This window comes from Mugil cephalus, chromosome 8 (genome assembly GCF_022458985.1).
Source record: "Mugil cephalus isolate CIBA_MC_2020 chromosome 8, CIBA_Mcephalus_1.1, whole genome shotgun sequence".
Taxonomy (NCBI): Eukaryota; Metazoa; Chordata; class Actinopteri; order Mugiliformes; family Mugilidae; genus Mugil; species Mugil cephalus.
This window is the reverse complement of record NC_061777.1, coordinates 9,253,801-9,266,652: the sequence shown is the minus strand read 5'-3', so window position 1 is coordinate 9,266,652 and position 12,852 is coordinate 9,253,801. Positions and strand designations below refer to the sequence as shown.

Genomic DNA, 12,852 nt, shown 5'->3' with positions numbered 1-12,852 from the left:
GGAGGGCGTCGCTTTTCTCCTTCCTCCGCGCGCCGAGCCGAATTGACCGCGCGGGCCGGGGCGGGCGCACGCACGGCGACAGCGCCGGTGCGACAGTCGCGGCGCAGCGACACTACTTGGGCCAATAATGAGACATGATATCCCCTCCCCCCAGAGGTCAAGGCGCTCTCTATCTCTGTCTGTGTCTGGGTTAAAAAGTCTCACAGCCAAATGAATTATTCTTCAATTACTCTTGCGAGAGACACACATCATCCTTAGGCTGCTCATTATATTCATAAATCCCCCAATCTCCTCCATACAGCAGTCAAGAAAATTATTATTACAATTTCGTCTCATCCCGCGACCCCCACAACCCCATTACCTTTCTTCCTCCAAATCCCCGTGTCCCCTTTACCCCCCCGCCACCCCGAGACATAACACACGTGTGCGAGCGCACCGCCTGCAAACACACACTCACGCTAACGGTGTGGGGAAGGCGTACGCTCTCGCTTCTTGGGGTTGTGTTGCGGGGTTATCAGTTTGACACAGGGCACTGTGATTATGTATTTTCTGTGCTCCAGTCGGGGGGGAGGAGATAAGGGGCCGGCAGACGACAGCGAAAGCCAGACACCGCTCACCCTACGAAGGGTGGGCGCGAAGGTGACAATGAGTCGGCACCTCCCGTCTTCACCTTAGGGGGGTCCTCACATGGTACAGTCCGTTTCGGGCATTTTTTAATAAATTAAATTAAGGAACATTTTTTATTGGGTTTTATAAAAAATTTTCATAGCCCACAAGGTTCATTTAAACCCACGGCGTAGAGATACTGCTCCACTAAGCCGCTAGGATGGACCGAACATATGATTTTGGTTATGAAATTAAATAGCTTCCCCGTCATGAACCAGACTGTTTTATTTGCTCATAAACACACAGAGGGAATGAGGTATTACCCACGGTCCAATTCTGTCAAATATAGAGAGGGGATTTATCAAAGGTCCTAACTTTCTCTCAGAAAGAACAATAAAACCACTGGAGCGGCGCGGCCGAATTAATCTACAAGGCCCCAAATGAGGACCAGGAACACATCAGAGAGACAACACATAGCTATTACAGTCTCCAAATATACTTCTTTTCATCTCTGACACATTCCTCAGCAGTCTCTCCATTTGTTATGTCTCCGGCCGCGCACTCTCTTTCCCGAGGGTGGGAACTTTCGCGCACATACACACACAAAAAAAAAAAAAAAAAAAAAAGGCATTTTGAGGCCCCGCGGTGTCTTGGGGAGGCGATAGGCTGATCTATGAGGAGGGGCATTGTGGGTAGGCATGACAAGGGAAGAGGGAAGCCATCAGTGGGACATCTAAGGCTGAGGGAATGAAGGCTCCCTGGCACCCGGAGCCTGCTCTCGAAACACTGGCTCTCTGATAGGGCCGACCTCGGACTTAATCACTACCAGAGGAAGAGAAAGAGCGCCGCTCGACAGGAAGATGGAGAGACAGAGGGAGAGTGTGTATGAGGGACGGAGAAACACAACAACATGTGAACCGCATGAGTAAAAGATGAGACTCACACGGAGGGAGACAAAGAACAAAAGCAGGTAGCGACACTGCTCAGAGTTGTGTAATGGGGGAAAAAAATGGGGAGTTGGTATTCCCCATGTTTCCAATCTCCGCCAGAGAGAAAAAAAAACGTACGTATCCACTCCTTGGAAAACACACAAATCCATTTCCTCGCGCACACACAAATGTGAAGAGCGGGGTCACGCGCAAACCAGCTGAGTGAAGCCTTCCACCCTTCTAATAACACCCAACGCCTACACGCACACACTAAACCCATTGTGCTTCCTTCTTCCGTGGCTTGTAACTGACTTGGCTAAGAACAAAAAAATGGAATTAGGAGGAAGATCGATCTCACACCAGCCCCCGCGCGCACAACACGTATGTACACAGCATATAAACTTCTCAAATTAGCCGCTGAGAGCCAAGAGCAACAAATCACCCCCCCCAAAAAAAAAAAAAAAAGCTCCGGGACACCCACAAAGCTTCCAACCCCGAGATGTTTTGTATCCATTGTACAGCCTCGGGATCCGACAAGTCTCATCAATAAAACTATCATAAATGTCAGGAGCTCAGAGCCAACTTGGAGCTTCAGTCTAAAAACCAACCATAAATAAAAATTTAACAGTAGGTCTCTGGCACAGTAACACACACACATTAAATAAAAAAAAAAAAAAAAAGAAAGAAAGAAAAAAACCCACATCACACACGCATTTGCTCTTAAAATCGTCGGCTTTCGTCGTGACGTTTGAAGTCGCGTGTAATGTTTGATGTCCGACTAGTAAGGAAAAGCGTTTCAAAGCTTGTTTTCAATTATCAGGCTTTACGCTCCGCAGCCGGCAGAAATCTCGATTTTTGCCTTTCAGTCATTAACAAGATGATGATTTATCAAACGGCTACAAATATTGAGCTGCTGCACTTCACGGGGGGAAACAGCGCAGCTCCTGGAGGACTGAAACACTGCAAAAAAAAAAAAAAAAAAAAAAAAAAACTCTCCGGACCATCTGCATCAGACTGGTGGGTGGCCTAACTCCACTGTCAGTTCACCAGAAAATATGATTTCAGCTGATATCCTCATATCCTAATGTGCGAGAAGTATATAAAAGGCCATCAATCTAAAATGAGTGCGTCACAGGAGAGAAGTTAATAAAAGTAATAGATTTCCTTATATAGTTTTTTTCCTACTTATAGCTGAGTGGCAAAAGTGAGGGGAGGTAGGCAAGATTATCAGAGAAAGAGATTGAGGAAGAAAAGGGAGGGAGGGAGCAATAATCGAAGGAGAGAGCAGCGCTGCGGTCGTGGAATCACATGCAGGTCCACGGAGTCATCAGAAATGCAACGATTCTAAAAGCGAGAATATGATTTTCAATCGACACTGGATGGGACCAAGTGGGAATCAATGAGAGGAGGAATCAACTGCTAAACGAGATAATTACTGTCAGAGATTATGGAGGGATGGAGGCAGGAAGAAGAGGGGGAGAGAGAGGGGTGGGGGGGGGGGTGAATCACACAAATGACGACCCAAAGTGACGGGGAGCAAAGAGAGAAGTTGTTGAGCTCGAGCCCGGTCAGAATCAGAGGAACATTTCCATCTCATCACGGTTCTTAAGTTACGATGGCGCCGGAGTTTTAAGCTTCAATAACCTCCAAACCAAAAAACATAAAAATGCATTTGTAGGATGATGTTTTGATTGGATTTGGATTCTCCCAATAGATATGACTTTGTACATTTATGAAACTACAAATTTAAAACTTCTGAAAAATCAAAACCGGCCCAAAAACAATCTCCAAGACAGAAACGGGGACAGGAAATCAGGACTTTTACCTTAACCTCCCAAGACCCAAGCTTTTATTTGGTATGCATTTTTAATTTCTTTGAAGTATTTGGGATTAGTCGGACCTAAGAGGTATAAAAAACAAAGCATCATCTTTGAACAGAAAGTAGTAAATTTTGATAAAAACGACGTCCTCATATGTGGACACTGGGATTATTTCATTATTTATTTTATACAGAAGTCACCAATTTGTGACAAAATATATAACTGTTTATTTTAATACTTGAATATGGCCGAGCAAAGACAGAATTGCAAATTGCAAAGTCTCAACGTCCTCAAACGAGTACTTGCTAAATTTGTGCATCATATCTAACTAGAAACGTTAATAAGCATAAATAAATAGGTTTAACCTTTGCTACCACTAGATGGCAGACTAAAACGTCCACCCGACAGACTTCTGCAGGAGATAAAGAGCTTCACAATGGTACCTCATATGCTGGAGTAGAGACGAGGCTCGGCTTAGAAACAGACTTTTAGTTTTGGGAGATTTTACTATCATTTTATTTTTAGGGAATTAAGGAACAAATTAGATGCACAACAGAAACAAAATGTAGTGAAATAAACACATAAATGTGCATTTTGACCACTTTTAAAACTACTGATCAGTGGGTGACAAAACTGTCTGCCTCACCTTATGATTGGACACATAATTATTCTTTGATGTATTCAAGCTAGTATAGGCTCCCCTTTCTCTCTTTTTCTGTCTCTACCCAGCCAGCCTCAAGCAGATGGCTCCCTCCATATGAGCTGGGTCTGAGCTCAAGGTTGCTTCCCGTTAAAAGGGAGTTTTTTTTTCTTTCCGCCGTTGCCTTTGTGTTTGCTCTGAGGGTTTCAGGCCGGGTTTTGTAAAGCATCTCGAGACAGTTTCTATCGTCATTGACGCTATGTAAATAAACTTGACTGAATAGGCAAAGTTTGATGCTGTTCAGAGGAGATAAAGCAATGCGAAGACTCAACGGCCACGCACACAACTCTGGTTGAAGCTGAAAGCGGTTATCGAGGAAAATGTGTTTGCATCTTCTAATACGTGCATTAGCTCTTTTTCAATATTGGTAAAAATAGGAAACACAGCCCGTGAAAGATAATTCCATCTGCCAATTCTGCTTTTACATAAACGAACCGTAAACATCCTTTAAAGAGGAGTGTCTGATTACAACATTTATCTTGTTGGCTACACACGCTCACACCGCTGCAGCCGTGTCATTGTCGCTGTGTGTCTTTAGGGCGAGAGCTCCGTGTTGAGGCTGAAGGTTTATTTCTGACTGCGGAGCTGCAATCTCCTTCCAACAAATAGAGTTGTCAGCTCCCGTTTCCCGTGTCGAGAATATTCGGACATTTTTTAAGACAACAAGTCCATAAAATTTGAACATTTACAACTGAGCGGCAAACCCTATCATCTCCGGAGCAGCGACTGGGACCTTGAGGTGGTATTATTGTTTCTCTGCTGTATGACAAATGCGGGTCTGTGCGTGAGTCCGTGATGCCAGCCCTCCTCCTCAGCAGCCAAATCTTTAAAAACATATAAATGTTATCAGAATTATGAACTTGTTCACCCGAACTCCTAAAACTTCACCTTGGTTAATACTGTAATAAATAATAATGAGGTGAGCGAGTCTGTGTGTGTGTGTGTGTGTTGGTGGATGCATATGCGTCCACCTCCAGGTATGCTAATGCTGTTATGACTGGCTGGCTTCATTACTGTCTGTCTACAACACCATGGCCAAGGTCAGTGGAGGCTGCAGAGATGATAGGGGGCCAAAACCACGAGCACAAATTAATCTGCTGTTTAATCTAATAATGCAGCGTGGCATCGGGTGCCTCAGTCCTATTAACACAACTGTAATTGCATTTGAGGAGGAACGGGGGCACGCAGGTCCGCCGAGGTGCGCGCACGCTCAAGTGTACACCTGAGTACATCAAACACAAATCGAATTGTGTTACACGAGCGCACACACACGGGCGCGGACATACCGCGCGGACGCACACATCGGCGCCGCGTCGGGGGAAGAGTGAATAAACGAGCAGAAAAACAAAGTGCGGCATTTCCCGGCGAATCCAAGCATGTGTGTCCATGTTTATTATGGCATGGAACGTCTTTAAGCACAGAGCCCTGCTCATTAGCATGGTAATATCCAAACAGCGGGGTGTAGTCAGAGCAGCAGCGTATTATTAGGATTCATCTCATTAGGCTTTCATGAGATTTAAAAGTTAACACAAAATAACTTCAAAACTAAGTCTGAGATAAAACGCACAGCGAGGTCCTGAGTTTACTTTCCGAAAGTTAAATTTTTTCCCCCCCTGGAGACGCTGCATAGCCTACAGCAACACGGACAGCTGGGGTACAGTGACAGGATTGGACAAAGGGAAGCTTAGTCACGCTAAAACTTCTGTTGACATTTACTGATTTGGGTAATTACCACAAAAAAAAAAAAGGGAAATGAATCCTCTTTTAACCAGGGCTGCAGGAAGTACCTTATCTGCAGTTTAACCGTGAGTAAACACGCAACTGGAGGTCTTGAGGAAAGGTCACCATGGGAGGGTTCAAGGTAAACCGTGACAGTGCAAGTCAAGAGCTGCTGTGACACTCACCGCGGTAAGGTGGATGACTCCCTGAGAGGTCACAGGGCATCCCATGAAGCCCACGAACTGCAGCTCGGGGCAATTCTCCGCTACCGCCCGCACAGACTGATCGGTGACCTGCAGGAGAGAAAAGAAGGTTCCAGGTAAGACACATTTTAGTACAATCGAAAGGAACTGCCTTTATTTAATCAACCCTCTTCAAACCCGGCTGAGCGCATTTCCCTTCGTTCACATTTTCGGAATCAACGTATGACAGCGAATGGAGAAAGAAAACATCTGGAAAACCGTTTGAAACGGTTAATTAACTTGCAAGTGGAAGAAAATAAATCAAAAAACGGAGAGCGGAGCGTGCAGACAGGAGCTGTCAGATTGAGGTGGGCAGGCCCGGTGTGTTTTTATGTTGATCAACAACGGAGGGAAGGAGTGAGTGAAGGAGTATCACAGAAGGAGAGGAGGCGGAGGAGGATAACTGACAAAACAGCCAAAAGTGTCTGCCAAGCGGCGTGGGCGCCGACTTATGATGGATGGACCGTCTCCCCATCATTCACCCGGCTATCTACTAACAGCTCATAATGGATCAAGGATCAATAGGGAAGCAGAACATTTCCACCAGCTTCCACTGTAGTCATCAATACGGGTATTGATAGCGACTTCACCTCCTTGGCCACATTCAGCACTGCAACAATATGTGGGAGATTGTGCGGCCTCTCTTTAGGCTTTCCCCCCAAAACTCTTCATCAATCACAGAGATAAAATGAGATAAGAAGAAGGTGGGAGCGATAGAAGAGAGAAGAGGGAAGTGACTGAGAGAACAAACATCTGAGAATATTGGAGAGGAAAAAACATGTCCTCAGGTTATCGCTGCCAAAATCTTCAACGTTTCTCTATGAAATCAGCAGATCAGGCAAAAAAACACACCGTGCAGCCGCCGGCAGCAGACATCCCCGGCAGGATGCAGCACTGACACGGGAGGAGCAACTCGAGACGAGACGAGAAAACAGCACAAGGTCTTGACCTGACCTCCAAATTCACTAGATCCCAAATCGATCAAGTATCTCTAGGATGATCCACAGAGACCCCTCCTCTCAATCCATAGCACCGAACGGCCCCCACTAAAAACAATTTGTTGGCCACAGGACACCCTCAGAAGGTCCATGTCCATTCTCTGTTGAGTCTGAGTCAACTGTTTTTGGAGGTACATGGGAGACCCACCGCACACAATATCAGGAAGGTGGTCATAATGTTATGCCTGATCGGTGTACATTAAACTACAGCCAGAAGGCTCTCCAAGCAGTTCAGCTGTCAAAGCGCATTCACGCTGAAATCTAAATCTCACACATTTTGAGAAGAAATAAAAACTATATCCTAACCTTTATTTTTAATATAAATTACTGAGACATGTTTGTCATACATTTCCCAAATGTTTCAGAGTGAATCACGTTAAACGTGGAAATATTGATAGTGTGGGGAGCTAGCTGCTACTGCTGGAAAAAGATACCACAACACCACTCCACGTGGAGTTCGCCAGATCCTCCAACACCCTATCTGGATGATTCATACTGTCCATCAGCTTTTTCAAATTGCTAACGCTGGTTGCTGCCTCAAAGATTAGATTAGGTGAACCTTTTTTTTTTTTTTTTTTTTTAATATAATTGCTACAGGGGCAGCACAGCAGCTTGGTGGTTAGCACCGATGGCTCCCAGCGAGAATAGTCCAGCTTTGCATGTTCTCCCTGTGTTTCCTCCCACCTCCAAAGACATGCTCGTTAGGCTAACTGGTGATTCTGAATTGACCCCAGGTGTGAGTTAGAGTGTGAATGGTTGTTTGCCTCTGCGTGTTAGCCCTGCAATAGACCGGCGACCCGTCCAGGGTGTACCCCGCCTCTCGCCCGATGGCAGCTGGGATAAGATCCGGCAACCAAGGATAAGCAGTGGTAGAAGTTGAGATGAGATGAGATCACTGCTACAACACTCTAAGAGTGTGCAAAAAGACACACTGTTTGCTATCACAAAGCATATCAGTCGCTACCAGATTGACAAACACAGGCAGCATTCAAGGCTGCATTATTGCATTTAAAATAAAAGCAGAGCTAAAACAAAATATGTTCTGAATTTACAGTTATAAGCAGCACTTTGTAAAAGTTTAAGTCCCAGAGAGTAATCTTCAAGAACAAATACTCCTGGAACAGGACCACTGGTCCCATTTATATCCTTGATCTCAACATCATCAAGCCATTTTGGGTTTAAATGTATGTTTTACATGTATTACAAGACTATATCCATAGAAGAACTATGGCAAGTTCTCCAAGATACTTGGAAAAGTCTACTTGTACATTTTTGGGTGCTAGTTAGGTCTGAGGCTACTTGTAACTCTCTTCTTGTCACTAGCTAGTTCTTACATTCTCAGTTCTCTTCATGCTGTCTATCATACATGGACTTAGTTACACCTCCATCCCTCTAATGTTGACTCTCTCTTCCTCCCTGCCTCCTTTCCCCTCTCCAGGACTACCTTAAAGGTTACCGAGTGGAGGCAGAGGAAGATGGAGAACCCGCAGAGACAGCGAGGTAAGAGAGAAATCACAAAAAAAAAAGAAAGAACAAGGTTTCCATTTATCTTCCACCAACTCACATACAGCACAGCTTATCTGGGTAAAACACTTCCTATGAAGCTCAAAAGCTTCGTCTCCGGCGTTATCAGTGAGGAGCCAAAGTGCTTGTAAAGCGCAAAAGGGTTCATAAAAGGAATGCAGAGGATTTCCTGTCGGATGGGAACAGCGGAAATACCTTTTTGAGGTTGTAATTTAACATCGAACAAGGTGATTCACAAGGACCGCCTGGAAACGCCAGGTCTTGCCACATAACTGTATGAAATATGGTTCGAAAAACGTTTTACAGGAGGGCACGGACATTTTCTACTGTTCTGCTTTATGGATGGCAGTCAGTCAGTCTTTGTATTTGGTCCAGACCGAAACTGCTGGATGGATTATCATGAACATTTGTGCGGACATTTTATTCAATGAAATATCTCAACATCTAGTGGATAAATTAATTAGCAAAAAAACTTCACATACGTACGTAGATAATGCATTTTAATGAGTTTTGTGAAACCCTTGCTTTTCCCCTTAGAAGTCTATTGGAGGGATTGCTATGAAATATGGTGCATGTGTCAGTTACCCTCAAGATGAACTGTACTGTCTATTACAGGGATGTCAAACTCATTTTAGTTCACATGCAGCCCAATTTGATTTGAAACAGGCCGGACCAGTAACAAAAAGGCATAATAACTTATAAATAACTACAAGTCCTGATCTGTTTTAGTGGAAAGAAGTACATTATGAAAATGTACTTTTAACGAACAATATATTTTATAAACAACTTGAATTATTATTTTTTTTAAGAGAAATAAGTGCAATTTCAGTGCATTGCTGCTTTCTGCTGTTTAGTTCTGGGTTTCAGTCAGTGCATTTACATGCACAGCTTCATCAAACTATGTCCGAAATTGGACTTTCTGAATGGGGTCCTTGTCCAGTTTACACACTACGGAGAAAATTGAATAACTGACGGGAACATGTCCTCCTCCTCCACACTAGGTGGCGATATGCGCATTGTCAGCAGGTTAATACCATTTTACTAAGGCCCCCTTTCCGGTTGACTCATTACATCATGTAATAAATGAGAGTCGTTCATGCAGTAGACCGGCATTTCAAACAACAACAAGATGGATAATAGTTCATCTTATTTTAATCTTGTGTTTAATGGTGCAAACGCTTTTGTCCGGTTAAAGTCAGATTAAGGCAATAATTCATTTTATTTTATGTCCAAAACTTTGATTAAAACCATCCAATCCTGACTGGAAAAAATTAAGATTTGGAGCCAAATTATTTGAAAGTTGCAGTTAATGCCTTCTATGAAAGTTCAATCTTTGCAAATTCATCCAGCGGACCAAACTGGACCCTCTGGCGGACCGGTTCTGGTCCACAGGCCTTATGTTTGACAACCCCAGTCTAGTAATCCTCTAATTTCTCATCTAATACCACCGTTAGGTCAAGGTTGGTATTTGGATTACGTTGAATTTTGGACCAAATACTTGTAGGATATTTGCATTAGCAAACATTAACATGCTCCTGTTGGTATATTAACATTTAGCTCAAAGCTCCACTGCACCTGTAGTCTCAGAGTGTCACTGTAGGCTCATAACTTTTAATAAAGCTTGTTTTATATATATATATATATATATTGTAGTCTACTTGCCCTGGTTGGTAGAACGCATAAACATTAAACTCTAGTTAGGAATCTTTTCTCATTGAGAAAATACTTGTGAGGGACTTGATTCTTATAGTATTTATTATAATAAAGAAATATATTCTGGACACAGTCGTGCACAGTGTGCTGTAGTACTCAGTCAGAAGAGTTTTTCAGAGCGATCGATAGCTGAATGCACCTTTATGCCTCAGGTTTGGACCCACCACACTCCCCATGACTACTCACTGCAGTCAGAAAAGATTAACCTAAGGTGAGTCAACGCTCCCACTTGGAGACAGTGATGCATATGGAACCTGATCTGCAAGGCCAGGTGGAGATACGGTGGGGGGAGATCTGAGCAGAGTTGTCTTTTTGAATGTGGGGGGAAAGAAAAAAAAAAAAAAAAAAGAAAGAAAATCCAGAAGGACCAGGCTGAGCCGAGCAGCTGGCAGGTAAAGTGAGCTGGCCGGAGCTCACCCCCCAAACATGGCCTCTGCCAGAAAACCATCAAGGAAAACATTTTCAGGTTGACTACCAGCAAAATCAAAAAGCTGCACACCACCAAGTTCCCTAAATCAAAACTGTCTGCGAAAAGAAAAGCAAAGCAGACGCCACCTCCAGACTGTCTCTCTCATCCCAGTGTTTGCGTTGCAGGGGTGTGTGGGTGCGGCATTTATGTGTGGAAGCAGAGGAGACGGAAAGAAAAGAAAGAGAGCGGGTCACACATCTACAGTGACTCTCAGCAGGTGAGACGGGAGGCAAAAAAAAAAAAAAAGTAAAATCCTACCAGAGCAGAACAGGCCAGGAGGGCATGTACCGTATCAGATTAAGTCTGTGTATGTGACCGTGTGTGTATATGTGGGGAAAGACCATATGGGTTTGTAACTAAGATTTGTCTCCAACCCACAAACACACCAAAAAAAAAAAAAAAAGTCCCAAATTTTTCTTTGCTTTTCCCTCCTTCCACTTCAACCTTTCATGGACTTTGATTTAAAAACATGAAAAGAGCCATGGCAGGGCTTTGGAGCAGAAGTGGCTAGCCAAGAGAGGCCTTAAAGCCTTTTAGAAGGGATCTAGTTTAATGGTCTCTGGGTGAAGGAGGTAAGGAAAGCAAAAAAAAAAAAAAAAAAAAAAAAACTGAGCTGGAATGGTGGAAATGCTGCAGTCATAAAGATAGTCTTTGTGTGTGTGCTTTAAAGAGCTGGAAGGTAATTGTTGAGAGTGCTGCGGTAGCAAAAAGGGATAGTGCTGTACATGAGCGTGTGGTTTTTGTCTGGCGGAGGTTTTTTTTTTTTTTTTTTTTTCAAAATGCTGGGGCAGCACCCAGGGGCCACTTCTCATCCAATAAGGGCGTTTAAGCTTGTCAATATCGTCTGTCAAACAACTCATTTCACTCCATCAAACGAGCGGGCGAAAGAGACGGATACGGAGAAGGAGCAGAGCGGGGATCGTTGCGCGCCTCCTTCATCACTCCCTCCCAGTTTAACAGCTGCCTACAAAAACAACACGGCGAGGCTACGTCTCTGCTCGCATCCTTATTCGGAGTCTTCCTCTGCTCCGGACGGTTTCATCAGGGAGAGGGATTGCGCGCGTCGAGGGCTGGCGCACTCTCATTTGTCTACGTTTGGAACTCCGATCCGCAATCACAAACAAACACGTGACGAAATAACACATTCTTGGTCAAAAAAACAATCACATAAAAAAAAAAATGGGAGAGCTTTAATCTTTTTTTTTTCTAATTACGAATTCAAGGTGATCGGTCTAAGTCAGACCTCCCACTCAGCTGCACCCGATGGGTGACCGAGCAAAAGTGAGAGTGAAAATATTCACCACATTCAGAGCTCAGGGACTTCAGCGCTAGCACCTGCTTCACCACAATTAAGGTGAAGATAAGATTTTTGTCATCTGGGATTAAGGATGGGCATCGATAACCAGTTCTTTAAAAGAACAGGTTCCAACTGGTTCAATTCATCGATATCATTGACCTTCATGCCTATCGATGCCCCTTATTGATACTTTTCGTGCTGAATCTTTACGTTCCAGTCCAGACGGTGGCGGCAGTGCACCTAAAAGTTTTTTTTGCCAACCGCCATGAAACAAAAGTAGATGAATCTTTACGTCGAAGCACGTCATTCACATCTCATGACGACAAGGAAGACACGATGGCAGAGAGACTGAAACGGTCCAAAGCGTGGCTTCACTTCACTAGAAAGGACTGTAACAGCGCAACGTGAAATTTATGCAGCACCATAATTTCAGTTCAACCATCTCCGGTCAACAAGAGCAGCTATGTCTCAGTCTCAGTAGAGCAGAGCTAGTGGGGACCCAGTGACAAAGTTCCTATGTTTCTTACACAAGCTCTTATCTCTTGTATAGAAACTCAATAAAATTGCTGTTGTTTACATGAAACCACGAACGCCTTCTTTTCCTAGATCAAAAATTCACAGGAGGAATTGATAAGGGAATCAGTAATGGCACTGGTATCAGTAAAATCCTATCAATGCCATCCCTATCTGGGATCAAGGAAAGAAAAAACGTCATTGTCATAAATTAATTTTTTGCTTTTTGTTTTTTTAAATTGAATTTGCCTTTCTCTCTTACTGTTGGGTCACTTCCTGACCTTGATGTTCACTTTGCATAACTGTGTGGTGTCACAGATAA

At 43.8% G+C, this 12,852-nt stretch overlaps 1 protein-coding gene across 1 annotated transcript in view; it reads right to left on the bottom strand.

Moving 5' to 3' along the window:
- The window catches only part of fbxl17 (F-box and leucine-rich repeat protein 17), a 215,170-nt gene that overhangs the window by 134,661 nt on the left and 67,657 nt on the right, over window positions 1-12,852 (bottom strand). The window contains exon 7 of the mRNA XM_047591339.1: window positions 5,960-6,067. Within this exon, the coding sequence (XP_047447295.1) occupies window positions 5,960-6,067 (108 nt within the window). The remainder of the gene's footprint in view (window positions 1-5,959; window positions 6,068-12,852) is intronic.